General features: G+C 44.2%; 1 protein-coding gene across 9 annotated transcripts in view; it reads right to left on the reverse strand.

Annotated features, from left to right (window-relative positions):
- LOC106572349 (ankyrin repeat and SAM domain-containing protein 1A) overlaps positions 1-27,660 on the reverse strand; it is a 119,631-nt gene that overhangs the window by 70,357 nt on the left and 21,614 nt on the right. For 8 of the 9 annotated variants that reach the window (XM_014146400.3, XM_082962119.1, XM_014146404.3 and 5 more), the window contains exons 2-5: positions 11,928-12,008; positions 11,592-11,748; positions 10,490-10,555; positions 516-812 (exon numbers count right to left, since the gene is read on the reverse strand). In XM_014146400.3, coding sequence (XP_014001875.1) covers positions 516-812; positions 10,490-10,555; positions 11,592-11,748; positions 11,928-12,008 — 601 coding nt within the window. The remainder of the gene's footprint in view (positions 1-515; positions 813-10,489; positions 10,556-11,591; positions 11,749-11,927; positions 12,009-27,660) is intronic. The other variant, XM_014146399.3, reaches the window with a different exon arrangement.

Consider the following 27,660-nt stretch of genomic DNA (forward strand, 5'->3'; position numbering starts at 1 on the left):
GACCTGCTACAGAGCAGAGATGAGGGAAGTGGAGGTAGGACACGACTGATGGATGGCACAGTCTGGTATAAGAAGAAGAGGGCCAAAAGCCCCCTTAAACAGTGAAATATTGATGGGAAACTCTGTTACGGAGGAATGTAAATGTTTTTTTTTAGGCTGGATCATGTTGTGTTGTTGTATATTTTAATGATGTAACGTATTGATTGTTGCTGCCTTCTTGGCCAGGTCTCCCTTGAAAAAGAGACTCTGGGTCTCAATGGGCTTTTCCTGGTTAAATAAAGGATTCATAAAATAAAACACTGGTTCTTTAGTCTAAATAAAGAGCTCAAGAGGTTTGAGTCAAGAGCCAATGAGTTTGTAGGCCTAAATGCTGCAATGGTGTGTACACAACATAACATTATGGACACATTCAGTCTCTATATATCCACATAACTACACTCTCACAACACCACACTGAACCTGATCATTGAACAGACAGGAGAGACAACAGACCCAGTGTTCTCCTCAGTCCTCACCTCATAGTTGATGTCCATGCCAGCGCCCAGCAGCACCTCCACCACGGCCAGGTGTCCGTTACGTGAGGCCAGGTGCAGCGGCGTGTGTTTCTTGGTGTTGCAGCTGAGCAGGTTGGGGTGGGCGGTGAGCAGCAGCTTGACCACCTCTAGCCGGCCGTAGAGTGCCGCCAGGTCCAGCGGCGTCTCAAACTTGTTGTTCCTCATGGTGGGGTCGGTCAGCTCCTCCAGCAGCAGACGCACCACCTGGGTGTGGCCATACTGGGCGGCACAGTGGAGAGGGGTCTCGTTGTCATTGTTCTGTTGGAGGGGGGAGGAAGGGGGACCAGAAAGGAAATGGGGAGGGATGGGAGGCAGGGGGTGAGCATCCACATAGAGGAGGTAGAGAAAGGAGGTAGGGGTGGATATTGGGAAATAGGGAGGAAATAAGGAAGGGAGGGAGCATTAAGTGAGTCATGGTCCAGCTTCCAGAAAGCAGTGATTGATGACTCATGATTGTGTCACTTTGGATAAGCAAATCGGTGCTTAGCAACCACCATATTAGCCAATATGTCTAAAGGTCACAGAAGAGCACCAATCAGGATGACGAGGCCCAAGGAACGAGCTGGCTAGCTGAGAGAAAGGGATGCTGGGAGAATGCTGGGGAGTGGGAACTGAAGTCATGACTGGGAACAGTCCATGTTGAGTAGAACTGTCTAACAACTGCTTCTTACAGGGCATGGCCTGCTGTAAATGTGACGAAAGGACAATCTGTTGACATTTAGTAAAGGCCACCATATTTAGGAAAGACACTTCTGTGATGATAATATGTCATGTGTTGCTTGGTTGTTTAAGTAACTGCTTCGTGCAGACAGAGATAGGGGTGACAGCCAGTGTGAGGGAGTTGAGTGTTGTGGTGACAGACAAGTGTAGTGAGTATGATCCATGCAGTGCTTCACATGCAGAGGAGCCATTCGTTACCAGGGTGACCCAGCGAGATCGTGCTGGAGGGACAAGGCTCATACGTCAATACAATCTATGGTCCTGAAAGCAGAACAGTGGCTGAGGAACTGGCTTGTCTAGTAACAGAGATGATGGCAATCCTGAGGTCAAAGTTCTGACAGCACAGGGATACAGCCTATGAGTGAAATGGATGGAATATATATATACATTTTTTAAATAGAAATTCTCAAAGCGCAGAGAGCAAGGATCAAAACTATATGTTCACTAGAACATTAAATCAATAGCATTACAAACACAGCTTTTACACTCAAAAAGTGCCCACAACACAAGCAATAAGGTTGACGCTGAGTGAGTTGCAGCATATTCTGTAGCCAAATGTAATCTCTATATCATATGGAGAGAATATCAGAGATAATATCAGAATACTTTGGGAGAGGATCAGACATATGTTCACATTGTAACATAATCACAAACGTCATATCTAGCCTATGTCAGCAGCATATTCAGTAAAGTAGACTTGTGTTCAAATCTCCATTCCTTACTTGTTATTACCAAGCACTACCACCAGCAGCCAGAAGAGGGAGTACACTACAGAATGAAACATCAGCGGAGACAAAATAATGGTCTTAATAACCAATGTATATCCAACTCAGAACATTTTATATGTAGTGACACTATATTGTCTCTCAGATTCATCACAAAGGGTATTTGATGCTAGGTCATGTTCCTAGAAGGGCAGACTGGGAACACTAGATAACACACAGGACATTCCTGTGTCAACTCAAGTGGCTGACAACACCAGCAGTATGCTGTGTACAAAAGTTCAGGTTTGACAGTTTGTAAACACAATAGAAACCTAAAGGTAATGAATGAATAACTGTTGTAAAAGACCAACTATAAACTCCCCCAAGGCTAGCTACTCTGTGCCAGTCCCCAAGGCTAGCTACTCTGTGCCAGTCCCCAAGGCTAGCTACTCTGTGCCAGTCAACAACAATTGTGTACCAGGGTGTGGCAACAATGCCAGTCTGCAACATGCCCTGAGTGCCAGTCATGCCAGTCATGCCACAGACACCTAGGAGCAGCTGACAGCTGGCAGGAGAATACCCACACACTGTGTGCTAGGTTGGGTTGCTCCCTGGAGGAGGAGGTGCCAGCTGAGTCTTTATTCTGCCATCAGAGGCAGGATCATGGAGACAGGGGTAGGGGGGAGGTTACAGGGCACCCAGGACAGGTGTTGGTCCCTCCCCTCTGACTAACACAAAGATCAGTAGGTAACTACTCCTGTATTTATCAAGGTACTGAGAGCGAGAGAGAGAGAGAGAGAGAGAGAGACAGAGACAGAGAGAGAGAAAAGAGAGGTGTCATACTACACTGGCAACGACAGGTTACAGCTTGTGCTGAAAGAAAGGAGGAGAAATAAAAAATGACAATCCGAGGGAATACCAAACAACACCTGCCTTTCTGGAAAGACGGAGAGAGAGAGAGAGAGAGAGACGGGGGGAGAGAGTGGCCGGCTGAGAGTGGCTTGGTCTGACCCTGTGTGAGCTGCACTAAACAAACAAAGACCACAGAGCAGAAGAACACTCCAAAACAAAAAGCCTCTGTTAGGGAAATAAACCACAAGTCTGCTAGGGTTTTGTCAGTTAAGGTTTGGGATTTGACTAATTGTTTTTTCCTGCTTATCCTCTGTGTTTTTGGTCTAAATTAAGGTTTGGGATTTGTTTCTCTCTCAGTCTCCCTCTCACTCTCACTCTCCGTCTCTGTTTCTCTCTCCCCGTTTGATGCAGGAGCATGGCACGACCACACACAAAGGAGCATGGCACAACCACACACAAAGGAGCATGGCACAACCACCCACAAAGGAGCATGGCGTCTCGCATCTGTGACGCACCATCAACTGTTTTGTCATCACAAGCTTTTTAATAGATTCAACTCTCAACTGTTAGATGCAGGCTACTTCAGAGGAACATGTTTAATAGCCTTGGGTATACAGGTTTACTTGCACAGCCTGGATAAATCTGCAATAACAATATCCAAATAGAAACCAGCTTCAACCTCTATGTGCGCTGGCTAACTGCTCGGATTATGGCCGATTTAATTCTACCTGTAAAAACCAAGACTTCCTAAAGATTTACGGCAAAAAGTGAGACAGATTTGCCATATCATCTTCACATGATCAGTGTCTAGTTTTAAGACACCAAAAACCACATCATCACCAATGAAGTCTGAGACTCCAGAGGATCCCCTCCTCTCTGTCTCAGTGGTGTGGCCAGTGATGTTCGTTCCGTGGCTTTGAGTCTGACAACATCTGATCATATTAGCCACGGCTGGCCTCTCCAGGCCGCAGTAGAGCAAAGCGTAGGGTGAGCAGCATGAATCAGACCTTCCCCATGACGCCTCCTCCACTCCACACTAGCCTACTGCACAGGGGTCCACGTGAGCCTGCAAACCAACAGCTGTTCAAATGCTAACATAAGAAAGTAGATGGCCACACACACTCCTGTCCTGGTCACCCACATTGCGGAGTTGACTGATGTGATGGCAGCTACAATCAAGAGAAGGATTAGTACACTATGATGTAATCCAGGATAGTACACAGTATGAAGCCCGTGTGAACAACAGTGGTAGATTGCACAATAGGCGGCAGGTAGCCTAGTGGTTAGAGTGTTGGACTAGTAACCAAAAGGTTGCAATAAAATAAGAATTTGTTCTTAACTGACTTGCCTAGTTAAAAAAATTTTTTTTTTTTAAATAGCATGATAAATGGGCCTTCATCTTAATCTAGACTCCAGTGCGTGTCAAACACACTCAGATCAAAGTGCTTTCTCAGATTAAAGCTGAACAGAACACTAACCAGGAACATCTGGAGATTAGGCCTAACTTCTGCACTGTTGTGATGCCAATCACACTCACACTAGAATGTTCCAGTTCCGGAAGAGAAGAAACGTGCTGCAGTCCGACTATGTACTGTAGGGCTACTGGCTGAGACGGTAACGAGGAGAGACTAGTGACCTCTGGCATGTAATGTGCTCGCTGGGCTGGCGGAGCGAGGAATAGGAGGGGTTACGTCATGCTCTGCCCTCTGGTTAAGGGGGGTGGGGCGAGGGACAGAGGGGCAAGCAGCTGTTGTGGCCACAGGGTTGCCCAAACGCTGCACGCGACTACTCGTAGTATGCACACATATTTGTAAATCCCTGTTTCTCACATGTCCACACAGAGGCAAGCTCATCTCAAATGCCTGGAAACTGAAGACAGCAGATTGGGTAGCCAGGCAACCCAAACTCCTTGATTCGGCCAACAGCTACGCAACACCCACGGACGTTAGTTTCTTCTCCAGAGACAGAACTCAAGTGGGTAAAGCAGCGTTTTGAAATTTCGTCACTGGCTTTGCTACTTTGATTTGTTAGAGATGATCCAATCGCTGATGACTTTGTTTTGTACAACACCCTTCATTTTGACATCACCACAAACGACTTCAACGATGGCAGGCTCATACTGAAGTATGTGGCGAATAGGTTAAATCATCAGGCAAGTAGATAGTAGCTTTCTCCAGCATCTCTCTCTTCTCCTCCACTGGCCACAAGCAACAACTCTATCTACAGCAGAAAACCAGGCATATGCTGGATGTGATTATGCATAAAGGATGAAGGAAAAGAAACCTGTCCATCAACATGGACAGATGCCCTTCTCAGGGGCTCTAGCTTGCATGGATGTATGTAGGAATGTTAAAGGAGGTATGATGGAGAAAAAGGGCTGGTGTCGGATGTGATGTGTGGCAGTAGACAGACGGACACAGGTGCTAAGCTGAAGCCAGTGAGAATGCTAACAGACTGTGGGGCAGTGTGCCTGCAGCGCCGGCTTCAACCCCTATTACCAGCCTGTTCAACCTCTCTTCCGTAGCCTCTGAGATCCTCAAAGATTGGAAAGCTGCAGCGGTCATCCCCCTCTTCAAAGGGGGAAGACACTCTAGACCCAAACTGTTATAGACCTATATCCATCCTGCCCTGCCTTTCTAAATTCTTCGAAAGCCAAGTTAACAAACAGATCGACCATTTCGAATCCCACCATACCTTCTCCACTATGCAATCTGGTTTCGGAGCTGGTCACGGGTGCACCTCAGCCACGCTCAAGGTCCTAAACGATATCATAACCGCCATCGATAAAAGAGTGTACTGTGCAGCCGTCTTCATCGACCTGGCCAAGGCTTGACTCTGTCAATCACCACATTCTTATCGGCAGACTCAATAGCCTTGGCTTCTCAAATGATTGCCTCGCCTGGTTCACCAACTACTTCTCAGATAGAGTTCAGTGTGTCAAATCGGACCTCTGGCAGTCTCTATGGGGGTGCCACAGGGTTCAATTCTCCGGCCGACTCTTTTCTCTGTATATATCAATGATGTCGCTCTTGCTGCTGGTGATTCTCTGATCCATCTCTACGCAGACGACACCATTCTGTATACATCCAGCCCTTCTTTGGACACTGTGCTAAAATACCTCCAAACGAGCTTCAATGCCATACAACACTCCTTCTGTGGCCTCCAACTGCTCTTAAACGCTAGTAAAACTAAGTGCATGCTCTTCAACCGATTGCTGCCCGCACCCTCCCGCCCGACTAGTATCACAACTCTGGACGGTTCTGACTTTGAATATGTGGACAACTACAAATACCTAGGTGTCTGGTTAGACTGTAAACTCTCCTTCCAGATTCACATTAAGCATCTCCAATCCAAAATTAAATCTAGAATCGGCTTCCTATTTCGCAACAAAGCCTCCTTCACTTATGCTGCCAAACATACCCTCGTAAAACTGACTAACCCACCAATCCTTGACTTCGGTGATGTCATTTACAAAATAGCCTCCAACAATCTACTCAGCAAATTGGATGTAGTCTATCACAGTGCCATACATTTTATCACCAAAGCCCCATATACTACCCACCACTGCGACCTGCATGCTCTCGTTGGCTGGCCCTCACTACATATCGTTGCCAAACCCCCTGGCTCCAGGTCATCTATAAGTCTCTGCTAGGTAAAGCCCCACCTTATCTCAGCTCACTGGTCACCATAGCAACACCCACCCGTAGCACATGCTCCAGCAGGTATACTTCACTGGTCACCCCCAAAGCCAACACTTCCTTTGGCTGCCTTTCCTTCTGGTTCTCTGCTGCCAATGACTGGAACGAATTGCAAAAATCACCAAAGCTGGAGTCTTACATCTCCCTCTCTAACTTTAAGCATCAGCCAATCTGTAAATAGCACACCCAACTACCTCATCCCCATATTCCTCTTTCCATATTCCTCTTTCTCTTTTGCACCCCAGTATCTCTACTTGCACATCATCATCTGCACATCCATCACTCCAGTGTTAATGCTAAATTGTAATTATTTCGTCTCCATGGCCTATTTATTGCCTTACCTCCTTACTCTTCTACACTTGTACATAGATTTTCTATTGTGTTATTGACTGTACATTTGTTTTTATGTAACTCTGTGTTGTTGTTTTGTCGCACCGCTTTGCTTTATCTTGGCGAGGTCGCAGTTGTAAATGAGAACTTGTTCTCAACAGGCCTACCTGGTTAAATAAAGGTGAAATAAAATATAATAATAAAAGATATCCTCCCCTCTTCAGACAAGCTGGCCCTTCCGATTAGAAGGCAAAGTCTTTTTTTTTTTAAAGGCACATTGCATTGTCATTCAACACTAGCTCTCATACCTGGTGTGAATCGCAGCCTGACTGAAATTTCACACTGTTCCCTTTTTAGGTTCTCTGGTGTTATTTTCAGGGCACTGTCAGCCTACTGCAAGCAGTATGTATTACACTGTGTGTTTAACTTCGTGCCCCTGCCATCTCATTCTCCCTCTGTGTATAAAGCTGGGAAGCTGGTTGCATGACTGTGTCTGTGTTCATATTTACCGCAGTCAGCCAACCATCTGAAGGTACAGTACATTTTGTTAGGCAGGTGACCTATATTGCAGACAGAGGACTGTTAGACTTGCAGCTTTGACATATTTCAAGAGCAGTACCGCACGTTCCTTGAAAATACCACTATCAGACACCAGGTTGGTTCGATGGAAGACATTGTTTTTAAAATAGGAGACGGGAAATAACAATAAGCAGGGAAATGATGACTAAGTGTTATATTTTATTTGTATATTACAATCAAGCTTCCATGATAAATGGCTTTTCCTTCCAAATCAAATGTTATCAAATCAATTGGGGCACTATCGGAATATCATCAAGTGGCAGGCCCATTAGAATTGGTAACACTGGGAGAACGTTGCAGCAACGCTTAATAAACATTGCAGCTAGGCAGCACTAAGGCCAGGAGGACAGAGAGAGAGGGGCTGTTTGAGCTTTGTCCAGGCTGAGCTACGGTGCTTCCCTGAGGGGGAGAGCCTGCACTTACAGCCCCCTCTTCCTCCATAAACCCATACCCACAACTACCCCTCCCATCTCTAGCTAGCTAACTCCATGACACACACCCCTATCTTCTCTCCTGCTGCGTGTTCCACTGGGTCAGTCATTGCTGCTGCAAGACCAATCAGCCGTGACACCGTTACCATGACAACATCCCACCTCTCCCTTGCTCTCTTCCACAGTGGTGCAGACTCAAAAGCAGAAAAACAGAGAGGGAGAGAGACACTCACACACACACTGAGCAGAGAGCACACTCTGCTTGACATTGATGCAAAGAGACTGTTACACAGAAAAGCACCCTCTCCTTGGAAGACATTTCTCTGGTTGTTACAACAACACTGAGATGTTAGGAACCCAAAGGCCCTTTTGGGGGACCCAAAGAGAGATCCACAGTCACATGATGCCGTCACCATCACTGCAAGAGCATCCATCCATCCTGCATCCATCCAGCCTGCATCCATCCATGTTTCTGATTTGTTCATAACAGCTTATCCATTATTTAGGTCTGCTGTGGCCAGGTACTGGACCCCATACTGCTGTACTCCAAAAGCAACAGAGAAGCTAACCCCCACAGACGACAACTGGTCAGTCTGTCAACTAAACCACATCCTAAACGTTTGCATTAAGAGGAGAAATACTTCTACAGCACTAGAGGACATGTAAGATGATTCAGTGTTTGGTAAACACATGCTGTATGTGGCTTTAAGGCAGCCAAAGCTAAGAGGCTTAAGTTGGCACTGAGGAAATGTGACACCATTTTAAAAATAGTTTGATTTCCAGATGCTTTCCTCAAAACACAAGCGTTGAACTCTCAACACTCCAGTGACGGTATTAGCCTCAATTTGATGTGAAGGTAACATTGCCTCTGTCAGTAAACGAGATGAAGTGTTAATGGTGAAGTTAAATAATTCAAAATCTCCGGGGGAAAGACTCTCTGACTTGAGCTTGACTGTCGTGAATGATGCTTCTACACATACAGTAGGACGTAATGACCCTAGACAAACATGAACACATTCACGTCTAGAACAAGGTCAAATGTAGAGAGAAACACCAAGGAAAACACACAGGTCAGAAATGACTGACATGTAACACCTGTCACTGAAATCACATCCATTCTATGTTGTGGTTCTGTCCCCAAGGGACTAATTGTTCCCCACGATAAAATCTGGAGGAGACTGTGGATCGGTCTCCGTCCATCTGTTCGTACGTTCGTCACACGCGATATTGCAGACAGCAATGGCCCCATTTTTACGAAACTTGGGTGAATAATGTGTCTTACCATAGAGAAGTGTTTCCCAACCCTGGTCCTCCAGTACCGCCAACAGTACACATTGTTATTGGAACCCTGGACAAACACACCTCATTCAACTTGTCAACAAGCCCTCAATGAGTTGAATGAGGTGTGTTTGTCCAGGGTTCCAATAACAATGTGTACTGTTGGGGGTACTGGAGGACCAGGGTCGGGAAACACTGCCATAGAGATCCAGCATTTACAAAATGACACTGATTGGCCCAAGGCGGGAGCTATAGTAATTAACTGAAATTTGTCACACCAGAGAGGAAGAGGTGAAGTGAGAGGGATAACTGGGCCCAAAATCTGTCTTCTACAACAGGTGGTGTTTTTTAAAAGGTTTGTTTTGCTCACCAAGCGAGGACTTTTTGTATGGAGGTCAATGAGTGTCAAATTTGGTTAACAAAAAATGTAATGGCTTGTTTGCTACATGTGGCGTATTTAATGGAATAGAAGCTTCACAATGCTTAGGTTGTTATGAGTGTACGGATATAAGTAGGACACGTGACATCCCGACAACTTTGAGAAAAAACACTTTATATCAGAGTTATGCCTGTTGTTCACAAGCATATCTGCCCTCTCATTGGCTAGAACGGTCCCACCTGATCTTGCCTCCTCCAGACTGCCTTCTAGTCTGAGTAACAGTATCTTTAGGTAAAATGACACTCCTTGCCGTTGCTAAAGACTTGACATGGAGTACACGGAGTGGATTAGTTAAAGAGACTGGTACCCAGGCTAAATGCCATTTTTTAAGAATATTTTTTTAATTGTTACAGCGGCTACTTCAATCTGGTCAATATAATGGATAATCTGTGGTCACACACAATCTCAATTGGCCCAACAGGGGGCTGCATCATTCGTGGGGAAGACATGTTTACTGTTGCCTTACTCATATTTACAACTAATGAGAGAGGACAGTCCCAAAGAGACATACATCAGTGTCCTTCAGCATCACGTGACTGTATAAACAGGAAAACTGACTATGGAACACAACAGCAGTAGTACTAATAACATTGCAAATCCACCTTTCCAATTCTTCTGTTACCAGGTGAAAGTATCTAGAGAGAACCCCAAGAAATCACAAGAAATACCCACAAGAAATACCCAGAAAAGGTGAAAGCAAGTCCCCTTATCTCTACAACAGACTGCCAGTGCAAGCTAAGCAAGCATCAAAACTATGCATCAAACCCAAGCATCAAAACCATGCATGGCGAAGAGATTGTGTGCAACTAGCTGTGTGAGTACAATGGAAGCAGGGAGGAGAATAAGAGGGCAGCAGCCTTCTGAGCAGCTGTCTGTCTGTCTGTCTGTCTGTCTGGGTACACACCTTGGCATTAATATGCAGGTCAAAGGGCCCACAGCGTTTCAACTCTTTGTGCTCTACAGAGGAGCTCTAGGAGGGAAGAAAAATGAAGCAATGGTTTTCACTCACACACAGGCAATGCATGACAGTCAGTTGCAAGGCTGAGTCAAAATAAATGAACAGAAATATGAACAAAGTTGAGTTAATGAACAAACAGATGTCATGAACAGGCATAGAGATGGCTGAGAGAAATGACACAAAATGAGCTGGCAATGGATCAGAGGATTATTCCAATAACATGACTCCAGTGACAGTCTAATAAACTAACATGTCTTTGGAGTACTACTGGTAAGTACTACAGTGATGTCATACTTTATCAGTAGGATCTTGGCTCTATGGCTATGAATTGAATTTGTTCAATTGCCTCATAATGGGTCATTTCTGCCAAAATGGTAAAGACACTAAATATGAGATCACAGACAGGACAGGGTAAATACTGAAGGTGCTGCTGGTGGTTGTGCAGTGGGCAGTCTCTACACACCATGCCTGGACTTTAACACATTACATATCAAACAGAACAATCCATTAGTTCAAACATGACACATTCGCTTGGCTGGTGTCAAGTCACTTCAAGACAAATGTTAGTGCAGTCAAACTCATGATGCAATGCAGTTAATGTGTATGGTCTTGCACTGAAAGAACAAGCCCTGTCCTACTTTCATTTGTATTAAATTATTATTATTTTTTTTCAAAAACGGCAAATGGTTTTTGCAAACCACAGACAGAGCGAGATGAGGAACACGGTCCACAGTGTACCCAGTTAAAAATACATTCTATAGAAATGAGCATAGTGAGGTCAACACTGTAAATGAATGATGAGTTGTATAGGATAGATGTCCATCTTTAATACTGCATGTGACTGGGTGTAACACTAAAGTTCACCGACTCTAGTTAACAGGGGAAATAGTGAAGGGTTATGGGGTGTTAACTGCACCCGACCTGTTACACAGATCAGATCAAAAACCACTGCTGCTGTGAGCAGAGGAAGACAGATTCCTGGAGGTATAAGGGGAACAGATGAGTGAGAAGAAACAGGGAGCCACACTTAGCAGGGGGGAAGTCAGACCTGCTCGTTGAGTTTGGGGTGTGAGGGGCCTTGGTGAATGAGCAGCCTGACGATCCGTTGGTCCCCCTTCCATGCAGCCAGGTGCAGGGGGTAGCAGCCCTTATTGTCAGCGATGTTGGTCAAGGCCTCGTTACGTAACAGTGACTCCACAACTTCACTGTGGAACGGACAGGCAGACACTGTCAGAAGAGTTGAACATTATGTAGGCTGTTGACAGTGTACTATATCAATATTAACCACACAAATATGGCATTTCCCACTAGCTGACCTCAGGCACACATTTGTCAGTTCATCTAAACTCCCATGACAACAGAGCAGAGCTAGCCCTAGATCTACCTGTGTCCGTTTAGGGCTGCGTGGTGTAGAGGAGTGTATCCAGTGCTGTCCACACAGTTCACATTAGGACCCCTCCAGATACTGTGGGGAGAGAGAGAGAGAGGGAATATTAGATCATATAACAGTATAATGCAGCTGAGGGAAGAGCCTAAAGCTAGCGTGAGCAGAGAGACAAGTTCAGTAGGCAAACGTTGTGACATGTTGCCGATCAAAACAGCAGGTCCTAGCCCCTCAGTGTCATTGGCAGTCATGCTGCATTGTAAGTTGTATACCATGGTTTACATCCTAGCCCAGTCCAGGTTCACAGCCCAGCCCAGGCCAGCTCACACCCAGGTGAGAGGCGTTCCCTGAGGAATTGAACCACAGCACTGAGTGAGAGGGAAAGGAATGAGGAAGCATGTGCCAAGCCAGCAGCACCCGGCAGCAGAGGACGGAGGGGGTTGGTATGTACACACACCCACACTAAGACACAGCAGGAGGGCAGTAAAGTTGGTGTCACCAGGGGTAGACTTAGTGATTTGGAGGCCCCAGGCAGAAGCCAGTCTTTGCCCCCCCCCCCATGTATATTTAACAAAATCATGGCAACTGAACGTAGAGCTGTTCGGAGCCGGCTCTTTTAGGTGAACTAAGCAGAATGAAAAGATCTGAAATCTAAAAATAAAAAAAATCTGCCAATTGGATTGGTCCCCTCTACCACACGAAACCCCACTAATCTACAGACGGAAACGCACGAGGTGGCTAAAAACAGACCTCCCTCCATCTTCTGCCAGCTTGCTACCTATGGCCCGGCTAGCTATCTAACTCTCACTGGACCCTTATGATCTCTCGGCTACGCATGCCTCTCCTTAATGTCAATATGCCTTGTCCATTGCTGTTCTGGTTAGTATTTATTGGCTTATTTCACTGTAGAGCCTCTAGCCCTGCTCATTATACCTTATCCAACCTTTCAGTTCCACCACCCACACGTTATGACATCACCTGGTTTCAATGATGTTTCTACAGACAATATCTCTCGCATCATCACTCAATGCCTAGGCTTACCGCCACTGTATTCACATCCTACCATACCTTTGTCTGTACATTATACCTTGAAGCTATTTTAATCGCCCCCAGAAACCTGCTCCTTTTACTCTCTATTCTGGACGTCATAGACGACCAATTCTCATAGCTTTTAGCCGTACCCTTATCCTACTCCTCCTCTGTTCCTCTGGTGATGTAGAGGTGAATCCAGGCCCTACAGTGCCTAGCTCCACATCTATTCCCCAGGCACTCTCTTTTGATGACTTCTGTAACCTTAATAGCCTTGGTTTCACGCATGTTAACATTAGAAGCCTTCTCCCTAAGTTTGTTTTATTCACAGCTTTAGCACATTCTGCCAACCTGGATGTCCTAGCCATGTCTGAATCCTGGTTTAGGAAGACCACCAAAAACTCTGAAATCTTCATCCCTAACTACAACATTTTCAGACAAGATAGAACGGCCAAAGGGGGTGGTGTTGCAATCTACTGCAGAGACGGCCTGCAGAGTTCTGTCCTACTATACAGGTCTGTACCCAAACAATTTGAACTTCTACTTTTAAAAATCCACCTCTCTAAAAACAAGTCTCTCACCGTTGCCGCCTGCTATAGACCACCCTCTGCCCCCAGCTGTGCTCTGGACACCATATGTGAACTGTTTGCCCCCCATCTATCTTCAGAGCTCATGCTGCTAGGTGACCTAAACTGGGACATGCCTAACACCCCAGCCATCCTACAATCTAAGCTTGGTGCCCTCAATCTCACACAAATTATCAATAAAGCTCCCAGGTACCACCCCAAAGCAGTAAACACGGGCACCCTCATAGATATCATCCGAACCAACTTGCCCTCTAAATACACCTCTGCTGTTTTCAACCAAGATCTCAGCGATCACTGCCTCATTGGCTGCATCCGTAATGGGTCAGCGGTCAAGCGACCTCCACTCATCACTGTCAAACGCTCCCTGAAACACTTCAGTGAGCAAGCCTTTCTAATCGACCTGGCCCGGGTATCCTGGAAGGATACTGACCTCATCCCGTCAGTAGAGGATGCCTGGTTATTTTTTTTAAATGCCTTCCTAACCATCTTAAATAAGCATGCCCCATTCAAGAAATGTAGAACCAGGAACAGATATAGCCCTTGGTTCTCTCCAGACCTGACTGCCCTTAACCAACACAAAAACATCCTGTGGCGTTCTGCATTAACATCGAACAGCCCCCGTGACATGCAACTTTTCAGGGAAGTTAGAAACCAATATACACAGGCAGTTAGAAAAGCCAAGGCTAGCTTTTTCAAGCAGAAATTTGCTTCCTGCAACACAAACTCAAAAAAGTTCTGGGACACTGTAAAGTCCATGGAGAATAAGAACACCTCTTCCCAGCTGCCCACTGCACTGAGGATAGGAAACTCTGTCATAATATAAATCCACTATAATTGAGAATTTCAATAAACATTTTTCTATGGCTGGCCTTGCTTTCCACACCGCGGTCAACAGCACTGCACCCCCACAGCTACTCGCCCAAGCCTTCCCCATTTCTCCTTCTCCCAAATCCAGTCAGCTGATGTTCTGATAGAGCTGCAAAATCTGGACCCATACAAATCAGCCGGGTTAGACAATCTGGACCCTTTCTTTCTAAAATTATCTGCCGATATTGTTGCAACCCCTATTACTAGCCTGTTCAATCTCTCTTTCGTGTCGTCTGAGATTCCCAACGATTGGAAAGCAGCTGCGGTCATCCCCCTCTTCAAAGGGGGGGGGGGGGGCACTCTTGACCCAAACTGCTACAGACCTGTATCTATCCTACCCTGCCTTTCTAAGGTCTTCGAAAGCCAAGTCAACAAACTGACCATTTCGAGTCCCACCGCACCTTCTCCGCTATGAAATCTGGTTTCAGAGCTGGTCATGGCTGCACCTCAGCCACGCTCAAGGTCCTAAACGATATCGTAACCGCCATCGATAAGAAACAATACTGTACTGCCATATTCATTGACCTGGCCAAGGCTTTCGACTCTGTCAATCACCACATCCTCATCGGCAGACTCAACAGCCTTGGTTTCTCAAATGATTGCCTCGCCTGGTTCACCAACTACTTCTCTGAAAGAGTTCAATGTGTCAAATCGGAGAGCCTGTTGTCCGGCCTCTGGCAGTCTCTATTGGGGTGCCACAGGGTTCAGTTCTTGGGCCAACTCTTTTCTCTGTATACATCAATGATGTCGCTCTCGCTGCTGGTGAGTCTCTGATCCACCTCTACGCAGACGACACCATTCTGTATACTCTGGCCCTTCTTTGGACACTGTTATCAACCCTCCAGACGAGCTTCAATGCCATACAACTCTCCTTCCGTCGCCTCCAACTGCTCTTAAATACAAGTAAAACTAAATGCATTCAACCGATCGCTGTCCGCACCTGCCTGCTCGTCCAGCATCACTACTCTGGACGGTTCTGACTTAGAAAATTTGGACAACTACAAATACCTAGGTGTCTGGTTAGACTGTAAACTCTCCTTCCAGACTCACATCAAACATCTCCAATCCAAAGTTAAATCTAGAATTGGCTTCCTATTTCGCAACAAAGTATCCTTCACTCATGCTGCCAAACATACCCTCGTAAAACTGACCATCCTACTGATCCTCGACTTCGGTGATGTCATTTCGGTGATGTCAAATAGCCTCCAATACCCTACTCAATAAACTGGATGCAGTCTATCACAGTGCCATCCATTTTGTCACCAAAGCCCCATATACTACCCACCACTGCGACCTGTACGCTCTCGTTGGCTGGCCTTCGCTTCATAATCATCGCCAAACCCACTGGCTCCAGGTCATCTACAAGACCCTGCTAGGTAAAGTCCCCCCTTATCTCAGCTCGCTGGTCACCATAGCAGCACCCACCTGTAGCACGCGCTCCAGCAGGTATATCTCTGGTCACCCCCAAAGCCAATTCCTCCTTTGGCCGTCTCTCCTTCCAGTTCTCTGCTGCCAATGACTGGAATGAACTACAAAAATCTCTGAAACTGGAAACACTTATCTCCCTCACTAGCTTTAAGCACCAGCTGTCAGAGCAGCTCACAGATCACTGCACCTGTACATAGCCCATCTATAATTAGCCCAAACAACTACCTCTTCCCCAACTGTATTTATTTATTTTGCTCCTTTGCAACCCATTATTTCTATTTCTACTTTGCACTTTCTTCCACTACAAATCTGCCATTCCAGTGTTTTACTTGCTATATTGTATTTACTTTGCCACCATGGCCTTTTTTGCCTTTACCTCCCTTATCTCACCTCATTTGCTCACATTGTATATAGATTTATTTTTCTACTGTATTATTGACTGTATGTTTGTTTTACTCCATGTATAACTCTGTGTTGTTGTATGTGTCGAACTGCTTTGCTTTATCTTGGCCAGGTCGCAATTGGAAATGAGAACTTGTTCACAACTTGCCTACCTGGTTAAATAAAAGGTGAAATATATATATATATATATTTTTTTTTAAAGGCTAACTGAAAAAACTTGAAATGCCGTTCACTAGTAAAGGCTTTTTACATCACCACATAGAACAGGGGTGGACAATAATTATGGCCGCACAGATTTGTTTTCTGACCGATTTGTTTGTCAACAGCAATTTGCGGGCCAATTTTTTTTTTATAAAAGAATAATAGGCCTATAGGCTATAGGTCCAGTATAATCTGTACATACAGTAGGCCTACCTTCTAACTGGTTTTAATTAGTTGGGATGCACTGATGTGGAAATTCTGGGCCAATGACTACAGTTGAAGTCGGAAGTTTACATACACCTTAGCCAAATACATTTAAACTCAGTTTTTCACAATTCCTGACATTTAATCCGAGTAAAAATTCCCTGTTTTAGGTCAGTTAGGATCACCATTTATTTTAAGAATGTGAAATGTCCGAATAATAGTAGACAGAATGATTTATTTCAGCTTTTATTTCTTTCATCACATTCCCAGTGGGTCAGAAGTTTACATACACTCAATTTGTATTTGGTAGCATTGCCATTAAATTGTTTAACTTGGGTCAAACGTTTCGTGTAGCCTTCAACAAGCTTCCCACAATATTTGGGTGAATTTTGGCCCATTCCTCCTGACAGAGCTGGTGTAACTGAGTCAGGTTTGTAGGCCTCCTTGCTCGCACACACTTTTTCAGTTCTGCCCACAAACTTTCTATAGGATTGAGGTCAGGGCTTTGTGATGGCCACTCCAATACCTTGACTTTGTTGTCCTTAAGCCATTTTGCCCCAACTTTGGAAGCATGTTTGGGGTCATTGTCCATTTGGAAGACCCATTTGCGACCAGGCTTTAACCTCCTGACTGATGTCTTGAGATGTTGCTTCAATATATCCACATAATTTTCCATCCTCATGATGCCATCTATTTTTGTGAGTGCACCAGTCCCTCCTGCAGCAAAACACCCCCACAACATGATGCTGCCACCCCCGTGCTTCACGGTTGAGATGGTGTTCTTCGGCTTACAAGCGTCCCCCTTTTTCCTCCAAACATGGCGATAGACATGATGGCCAAAGAGTTCTATTTTTGTTTCATTAAACCAGAGGACATTTCTCCAAAAAGTACGATCTTTGGAAACCGTAGTCTTTTTTATGGCGGTTTTGGAGCAGTGGCTTCTTCCTTGATGAGCAGCCTTTCAGGTTATGTCGACATAGGACTCGTTTTACTGTGGATACAGATACTTTTGTACCTTTTTCCTCTAGCATCTTCACAAGGTCCTTTGCTGTCGTTCTGGGATTGATTTGCACTTTTCGCACCAAAGTACATTCCTCTCTAGGAGACAGAACACATCTCCTTCCTGAGATGCATGATGGCTGTGTGGTCCCATGGTGTTTATAATTGCATACTATCGTTTGTATAGATGAACGTGGTACCTTCAGGCGTTTGGAAATTGCTCCCAAGGATGATCCAGACTTGTGGAGGTCTACAATTTTTTTCTGAGGTCTTGGCTGATTTCCCCAGGACGTCAGGCATAGAGGCACTGCGTTTTAAGGTAGGCCTTGAAATACATCCACAGGTACACCTCCAATTGACTCAAATGATGTCAATTAGCCTATCAGAAGCTTCTAAAGCTGTTTAAAGGCACAGTCAACTTTGTGCATGTAAACTTCTGACCCACTGTAATTGTGATACAGTGAATTATAAGTGAAATAATCTGTCTGTAAACAATTGTTGGAAAAATGACTTGTGTCATGCACAAAGTAGATGTCCTAACCGACTTGCAAAAACTATAGTTTGTTAACCTGTTGGGGCTAGGGGGCAGTATTTTCACGGCTGGATAAAAAAACGTACCCGATTTAATCTGGTTACTAATCCTACCCAGTAACTAGAATATGCATATACTTATTATATATGGATAGAAAACACCCTAAAGTTTCTAAAACTGTTTGAATGGTGTCTGTGAGTATAACAGAACTCATTTGGCAGGCAAAACCCTGAGACAGATTCTGACAGGAAGTGGATACCTGATGTGTTGAATTACCTTTAAGCCTATGCCATTGAAACACACAGGGGTTGATTAATGTTTTGGCACTTCCTATTGCTTCCACTAGATGTCACCAGCCTTTACAAAGTGTTTTGAGTCTTTTACTGTGAGATCTGACCGAACAAGAGCCTTGGAACGGTGATGGCCGATTAGACTCTGGCGCGCGAGTTCATGTTGGGTACCCTCGTTCCAATACGTTATAAAAGAGAATGCATTCGTCCACCTTGAATATTATTCATGTTCTGGTTAAAAAAGGCACTAATGATTTATGCTATACAACGTTTGACATGTTTGAACGAACGTAAATATATTTTTTCCCCTCGTTCATGACGAGAAGTCCGGCTGGCTTAGATCATGTGCTAACAAGACGGAGCTTTTTGGACATAAATGATGAGCTTTTTTGAACAAAACTACATTCGTTATGGACCTGGGATTCCTGGAAGTGACATCTGATGAAGAGAATCAAAGGTAATGGATTATTTACATAGTATTTTCGATTTTAGATCTCTCCAACATGGCCGTTTGTCTGTATAGCAAAGCGTATTTTTCTGGGCGCAGTGCTCAGATTATTGCAAAGTGTGATTTCCCAGTAAGGTTATTTTTAAATCTGGCAAGTTGATTGCGTTCAAGAGATGTAAATCTATAATTCTTTAAATGACAATATAATATTTTACCAATGTTTTCTAATTTTAATTATTTAATTTGTGGTGCTGACTTGACTGCCGGTTATTGGAGGGAAACGATTTCCTGAACATCAACGCCATAGTAAACCGCTGTTTTTGGATATAAATATGAACTTGATAGAACTAAAAATGCATTTATTGTCTAACATAATGTCCTAGGAGTGTCATCTGATGGAGATTGTTAAAGGTTAGTGCATCATTTTAGCTGGTTTTATGGTTTTGGTGACGCCTGTCTTTGAATTGACAAAACATTACACACAGCTATTGTCAATGTACTCTCCTAACATAATCTAACTTTATGCTTTCGCCGTAAAACCTTTTTTAAATCGGACAACGTGGTTAGATTAACCTGTTAGGGCTAGGGGGCAGTATTGATTTTAAACAGCGGTTGACATGCTTCGAAGTACGGTAATGGAATATTTAGAATTTTATTGTCACGAATTGCGCCATGCGCGCGACACTTCTTTACCATTTCGGATAGTGTCTGGAACGCACGAACAAAACGCCGCTATTCGGATATAACGATGGATTATTTTGGACCAAACCAACATTTGTTATTGAAGTAGCAGTCCTGGGTGTGCATTCTGACGAAGACAACAAAAGGTAATCAAACTTTTATAATAGTAAATATGATTATGGTGAGTGCTAAACTTGCCGGGTGTCTAAATAGCGAGCCCGTGATGCCTGGGCTATGTACTTAGAATATTGCAAAATGTGCTTTCACCAAAAAGCTATTTTAAAATCGGACATATCGAGTGCATAGAGGAGGTCTGTATCTATAATTCTTAAAATAATTGTTATGCTTTTTGTGAACGTTTATCGTGAGTAATTTAGTAAAATGTTAGCGAATTCCCCGGAAGTTTGCGGGGGGGTATGCTAGTTCTGAACGTCACATGCTAATGTAAAAAGCTGGTTTTTGATATAAATATGAACTTGATTGAACAAAACATGCATGTATTGTATAACAATGTCCTAGGGTTGTCATCTGATGAAGATCATCAAAGGTGAGTGCTGCATTTAGCTGTCTTCTGGGTTTTGGTGACATTATATGCTGGCTTGAAAAATGGGTGTCTGATTATTTCTGACTTGGTACTCTGCTGACATAATCTAATGTTTTGCTTTCGTTGTAAAGCCTTTTTGAAATCGGACAGTGTGGTTAGATTAACGAGAGTCTTGTCTTTAAATAGCTGTAAAATAGTCATATGTTTGAGAAATTGAAGTAATAGGATTTTTAAGGTTTTGAAAATCGCGCCACAGGCTGCAAGTGGCTGTTACGTAGGTGGGACGCTTGCTAGCCCATAGAGGTTAAGGAGATGTTTATCTTTCAAAGGGTGTAAGATAGTTGTATGTTTGAAAAATTTGAATTTTGACATTTATTTGGTTTCAAATTTGCCGCTCTTGAAATGCACCTGCTGTTGATAGGGTGCACCACGGGTGGCACGCTAGCGTCCCACATAGCCCCAAGAAGTTAACAAGAAATTTGTGGAGTGGTTGAAAAACGAGTTTTAATGACTCCAACCTAAGTCCAACCTAACCAACTTTGGCTTTCCTGGATATAGCCACTCTATTGTGATCACTGAATCCAATGGGTACGGATAGAGCTTTAGAACAAAGTTCTACAGTATTAGTAAAAATGTGATCGATACACGTGGATAATCTTGTTCATGTAGTGTTTGTTTAACACCCTGGTAGGTCGATTAATAACCTGAACCAGATTACAGGCATTGGTTACAGTAACAAGCTTCCTTTTAAGTGGACAGCTTGATGAAAACCAGTCAATATTCAGTTCCCCAAGAAAGTCGACCTCTCTGTTTACATCACATACACTATCAAGCATTTCACACATATCATTTAGATACTGACTGTTAGCACGTGGTAGCCTATAGCATCACCCCAAAAGAAAAGGCTGTAGATGTGACAAGTGAACCTGCAACCACAACACTTCAATAACACTTGACATAAAATCTTCTCTAAGCATTACAGGGATATGGCTCTAAATATATACAGCAACACCTCCCCCATAAGCATTTCTGTCTCTTCTATATGTAACCGATGTGAAATGGCTAGCAAGTTAGCGGGGTTCGCGCTAATAACATTTCAAATCGGTGACGTCACTCACTCCGAGACCTTGAAGTAGTTGTTTCCCTTGCTCTGCAAGGGCCGTGGCTTTTGTGGAGCGATGGGTAACGATGCTTCCTGGGAGGCAGTTGTTGATGTGTGCAGAGGGTCCCTGGTTTGAGCCCAGGTAGGGGCGAGGAGAGGGACGCAAGCTAAGCTGTTACATATAGATGTTGTTATCCTTACATTGCTACTGCTGTATCATCAAATGAATTCTTAGTTTCAGAAATGGCTAATATATGAATGTTATCTGATATGAGCAAGTTATTGATTTCATGAACCTTATTTCTAAGGATACATATATTAATATGGGCTATTTTCAGCCCTTTCCTGGGTAGCTTATCAGAGATAGACATAATACTGAAAAGAGAAAATAAAGCAAGAGAAAAAAATATACTTTCAGCAGTCCATTAACTGGTGTGTGTGTGTGTGTGTGTGTGTGTGCGCGCGTGTAGAATAATGTAGAAAATAGTAAAAATAAAGAAAAACCCTGGAATAAGTAGGTGTGTCCAAACATTTGACTGGTACTGTATGTTTTATTTAAATAAAAACACCCGCGGGATAAAATCGGCCCATGAGCCTCGAGTTGGGAAACCCTGCCCTATAGGGTTATGCGTGGGAATACTGATGATTTCGTGGTGTTTTTAACAGTCTTTTATGTCCAACAATGAAAATGCTAAAAAATGTCATGTTTTATTTATTTTTGCTCAGAAAACTTGCAGGGCCAAATAAAATTCAGTCCCTGGGCCGCAAGTTAAGGAACCCTACCTTATAGGGTCCAAAGAGTCTGGACAACACTGCTCTTTATCATAATATAACATCTCTGTTCAGGGATGTCCATAGTTACGAAAAAGTAACAGTATCCAAAATGTGTGAAAAAGCACCTCATTTCGGTAAGCGCATAATTATAGTGCTCAGGGGTCACATTGAACCAGTATCTGGGTAGAGGAGGACACAATGAATATGACGAGTCTTCTCTCTAGCCCAGTTAACTACCATTCATTTCCCATTACACACCTTTGCAAGCGTAATAATGTCAAAATATGTTTCATTATTCACCAAATATGGAGTTTTGCTGGGCAACTATCGTTTACCCTGTATGCTCTTCCAAAAAGCCCTTTTTTTTTATTTTCTTTTTTTACAATCGAAAAACGGTATTGTCTGGAAATAATCTATGTATTGTTTTTGACAAAGTGCACATGTGCCAAATCCACCCCTGTGCCACCCCTGTGTGATATTATTATCAACCCCTCACTTCATTGTATCCTCCACTGCTTGAATTGAAGGGTCTGGACTGGAGGATATATATAGGTCTAGATCTCTCATACACTTAGGGCTGAACTCAGCTGTCAGCTGAGATGGTTTGTTTCTTTTAATCAGCAGATAGAAAGAGAGAAATGGAGAGGGAGTAATTAAACAGGCAAAGGAAGCCTGGGCGCTGGGAGGATAGCATGCCATGCCAGCAGCAGGTCTACAGTACCAATGGGATCTGTGCACACTGAGCACTTCCTAAATAAATAATTTGAAAAGAAAATCCAGCCAAGCACTGGAAAAACAAAGGTCTGAGAGAGAGGAGAGATGGGATGGATCTCGTGAAGATAAATGAAAAGGAGATGAGAGCACTGAAATGGAACCAAGAGAGGGATTCTACCAACAGTGGGAAGGATGATGCTGCTGCACCATGCAACCATGTAATCTATCTAAGATAAAACCCCTGGAATGTATCAGATTAAAAGATGAACATTGATGTTCACGTGACGTAACATTAATCCATATCATCAACGCTGAAAACAAAAAAGAAACTGAAGACAGGCACGCAATGCACACACTTACATACTTAACAATGCTGACATGTTCAATCTCAGAAAGGTCTAATGGCTGGGGCGATGACTGTGACAACATGATGACATCACCATGGCCATTGGAGAGGGGGGCACAAGGCAGAAAGAGGACACGGGCAACAGAATGCTCCCTTCATCCCAGCACAGCTCCACAGTAGCATCGCTCTGATGAGAACCCTCTTGTTTTGTAATGGCCGCTTTTACCCCCTAAAATAAATCTCCCATAATAGCTCTGAGAGCAGCCTGCAATTACCCAGTCGGAGCAGTCCCGTTAAATAAGTGTCTGCATTCTAGCTTTCAGAACAATACAGGCCAAGGCTCTGTAGCCCAAAGAAGAGACGCTGGAAGATTCATCCTTCCCTATATAGTGTCACATACACTGAGTGTACAAAACATTAGTTGCGCCATCTTTTTCTCTCATAACAGCCCTAATTCGTTGAGGCATGGACTCTACAAGGTGTCAAAAGTGTTTCACAGGGATGCTGGCCCATGTTGACTCCAATGCTTCCCACAGTTGTGTCAAGTTGGTTGGATGTCCTTTGAGTGGTGGACCATTTGGGTGGTGGACCCTCTCTAGTCTGTTCAACCCGTCTTTCGTATCGTCCGAGATTCAAAGGGGCTGACACTCCAGACCCAAACTGTTACAGACCTATATCCATCCTGCCCTGCCTTTCCAAAGTCTTCGAAAGCCAAGTTAACAAACAGATCACTAACCATTTCGAATCCCACCGTACCATCTCCGCTATGCAATCCGGTTTCAGAGCTGGTCACGGGTGCACCTCAGCCACGCTCAAGGTACTAAACGATAACATAATCGCCATCGATAAAAGACAGTACTGTGCAGCCATCTTCATCGACCAAGGCTTTCGACTCTGTCAATCACCGCATTCTTATCGGCAGTCTCAACAGCCTTGATTTCTCAAATGACTGCCTCGCCTGGTTCACAAACTACTTCTCAGATAGAGTTCAGTGTGTCAAATCGGAGGGCCTGCTGTCCGGACCTCTGGCAGTCTCTGTGGGGTACCACAGGGTTCAATTCTCGGGCCGACTCTTTTCTCTGTATATATCAATGATGTCGCTCTTGCTGCGGGTGATTCCTTGATCCACCTCTACGCAGACGACACCATTCTGTATACATCTGGCCCTTCTTTGGACACTGTTAACAAACCTCCAAACGAGCTTCAATGCCATACAACACTCCTTCCGTGGCCTCCAACTGCTCTTAAACGCTAGTAAAACTAAATGCATGCTCTTCAACCGATCGCTGACCGCACCCGCCCAACTAGCATCACTACTCTTGACGGTTCTGACTTAGAATATGTAGACAACTACAAATACCTAGGTGTCTGGCTAGACTGCAAACTCTCCTTCCAGACTCATATTAAGCATTTCCAATCCAAAATAAATCTAGAATTGGCTTCCTATTTCGCAACAAAGCCTCCTTCACTCACGCTGCCAAACATACCCTCGTAAAACTGACTATCCTACCAATCCTCGACTTCAGCGATGTCATTTACAAAATAGCGTCCAACACTCTACTCAGCAAACTGGATGCAGTCTATCACAGTGCCACCCGTTTTGTCACCAAAGCCTCTTATACCACCCACTACTGCGAACTGTATGCTCTCGTCGGCTGGCCCTCACTACATACTTGTCGCCAGACCCACTGGCTCCAGGTCATCTACAAGTCTACTGCCATACCTCATTCAAAGGCACTTGAATCTTTTGTCTTGCCCAATCACCTGCTGAATGTCACACACAATCCATGTCTCAATTGACTCAAGGATTAAAAATCCTTTAACCAGTCTCCTCTGCTTCATCTACACTGATTGAAGTGGATTTAACCAATTACATCAATAAGGGATAAAAGCTTTCACCTGGATTCACCTTGTCAGTCTATCTCATGGAAATGTTTTGTGCACTCACTGTGCATTAGTCCAGTCATTCCCATACAGTCAACCCCAATTACAGGCCTGCTAAAGGCATCTCACACTCAGCCATAGTTGAGAAGGATACCAGTGGCTCTGTCAGTGGTACAGGCTAAATCTACACTAGCAAAGTGAGTGAGGAGGAGGATATGATGGGGAAGGAAAGTATTTTGCTAGGGGAAGGAAATCACTCTAGAGGTCCAATGCAAATCCCGCCACACCCGCACCCCCAATGTACCTCAGCTAAGTAGTGAAGAGTACTGCCCAGGACTGACTGGATGTGCACATTTACAGTTTCATGCCCACTGAACACATCATACACAAAAACTGTCCTCTCGCTAGTTGCTGTCCCAGATTAGAAATAGATTTTATATAACAATTTACTTCAAATAATGCATAACCAAATCAAAAAACTGCTCTGGTCGTGCTGCCTGCTTGATTACATACGCAAGTCTGACTGCAAGCATGCAAGGCTGTTTGTCTCTATTGCATGATATAGGCTATGACTGGAAGCAGTGTGAAATGTAGCCTAAAACGTGGCGACAAGAGGCCTTTCTCCTGCCACCTCTAAAGCTTTGTTCACATTGGCAGTTTGAAATGACTCAAATACATATTTTTTGCATATCCGATTTGAAATTGGTTATTTTTCCTGCAGTTTGAACAGCCAGAAGCCGCATGGAATCGGATATTTCAAGCCACATACAGTCAAATACAAATCTGATTCCTGGCCATAGACTGTTATTTGACATACCTTCTTGCTTGCTAGCTACTCTGTTGACAGTTTGACAAGAACATGATGTGGAAGCTAACTAGCTTGTTGTTAATTGTTTACAAATAAAAGGCTTTAAAAGTGTTCTTACACTATGATTTTGAACATTCAAAGCAACTGGGAAATGTCCATGGCAGGCATTGTTGTCACCTTAGCTTGCTACATAATTTCTGAGTGATAGGAAACATGAGCACCACCACCAATCAGCCTACACCACTGTGCTCACACCCGTTGTCACTATGACAGCTAGTGTAGCTGTGTCAGCCAATGACTGCTGTCTGAACACACATCCGATTTAGTCACTTGTAACGTGCTGTTTGGACAGTCAGTATTCCAAAACGTATTTGAAAAACTAAACTAAATTGAGCATCAAGGCCTGTAGTGTGAACAAGGCTTTAGTGTAAGGCTCACCACCTCCCCTGAGCATCTTAGTAGGGCAGAACTCAAGGGCATGAGGTAGTGGCACTTGACAATCCACTTCATCCTCTTATAGCTAGAGCAATTCAGAACCAACAACCGGACTGAGGGAATTCCACTTTGAAAGGAAAGAGCTAATCCTTAATTTCCCTGAGGGAATATCAACTTGATGAGGCTGAAGTCTGAAAGGGATTCTGCAGGCTGTAATTCCGCGTTGCACAAAGCCTTGTCACTAAGAGGACAAATGATAATAATACCATTCCTCTCCCTCTTTCTTGCATTCTTTATGTATAAGGAGAGGACTGCTGAAGCTACTCATGGACGCACGAGACATCTTCACGGAACCTATTCTTTGCCTTTTTCCTCGGTGTCACTCTCCTAAAAACTTTAAAGAAAATCCCTTTTTTAGCCTTTGTTGCTGCCCTCTTCTTGCCATTTGTCTATGTCTCTTTAGGATCCACTACATTAGCATCTACAGTACTGTGAGCCAAACAACCCTCTGGTTTTCAAAGTAGTAGCTAATGTCAAAACAAACTCAATTTCAACAGTACTACAAGATGACAGCTAAAACAACAGCTGGCGAGGTGAATGAAGCAGTGGAAAGGGAAAGCAGGAGTCCCACTGGGGCTAAAGGGATTTAGGTGCTGTGCTCCTGGGAGGAAAGACCAGGTGAGGCTGAGATCTGCTGTCAAATAAACAGATTTGTCCTCAGTCCAATTAAGCAGTGCGACCACACAGATAGGGATTAGCGGTGCGGCAGTGCCCTAGGGCGCCTGGCGCATGGCGGGGGCCAGGGCACTGCCAGGGTAATAGGGCTTAATTAAGCGGAGGGAGGGCTGCCAGCCAAGCATTGAGACCAGATGCACCATTTGCCAAACAGTAGCTCAGCATGCCTTGCAGTGAGTGTCCAACCTGTACTGTACAGCCTCCAGTCCCCATTAGAGAGACTGACACTTCTCTACCTGCCGATGTCCTAGCTCTTACAGTGGATTATACTGAAACACAGCGACTTAATGAGCTCAGGGGGTGTAGAATACAGAAGCATGAGGTCTTCACGGATATACCCGAATCCGAATACCCGAGAAATACAACATTTCGGATTCGACCTGGTCGTATCCCGGATCGGATCCAAAATGTTGTAGTTAACCCTCTGATCCCAGGTCGAATCCAGCTCGGTGGCCACGGATAATATTTGAAGACTTTAGTTCCTAAACAACATAAATGCAAATTTCACACATTTCTATTTTATTCTATTAAAATTATTGGTTTCATCAAACCAAATGTGTGAAAATATCATTGTGACAAAACGGCATATTCTCTTTATGAACACAATCCACTGCGCAGTGCATACTCTGTGAAACAGGGTATAGCTGGTTGTGGGACAGGAAGAAGATGCAGCGGAAGAGAGTGATATCCTAAGCTATAAGGTGAGTTTCTGAAAAATGTAAT

Source organism: Salmo salar, chromosome 15 (assembly GCF_965601325.2).
Source record: "Salmo salar chromosome 15, fSalSal1, whole genome shotgun sequence".
NCBI lineage: Eukaryota > Metazoa > Chordata > Actinopteri > Salmoniformes > Salmonidae > Salmo > Salmo salar.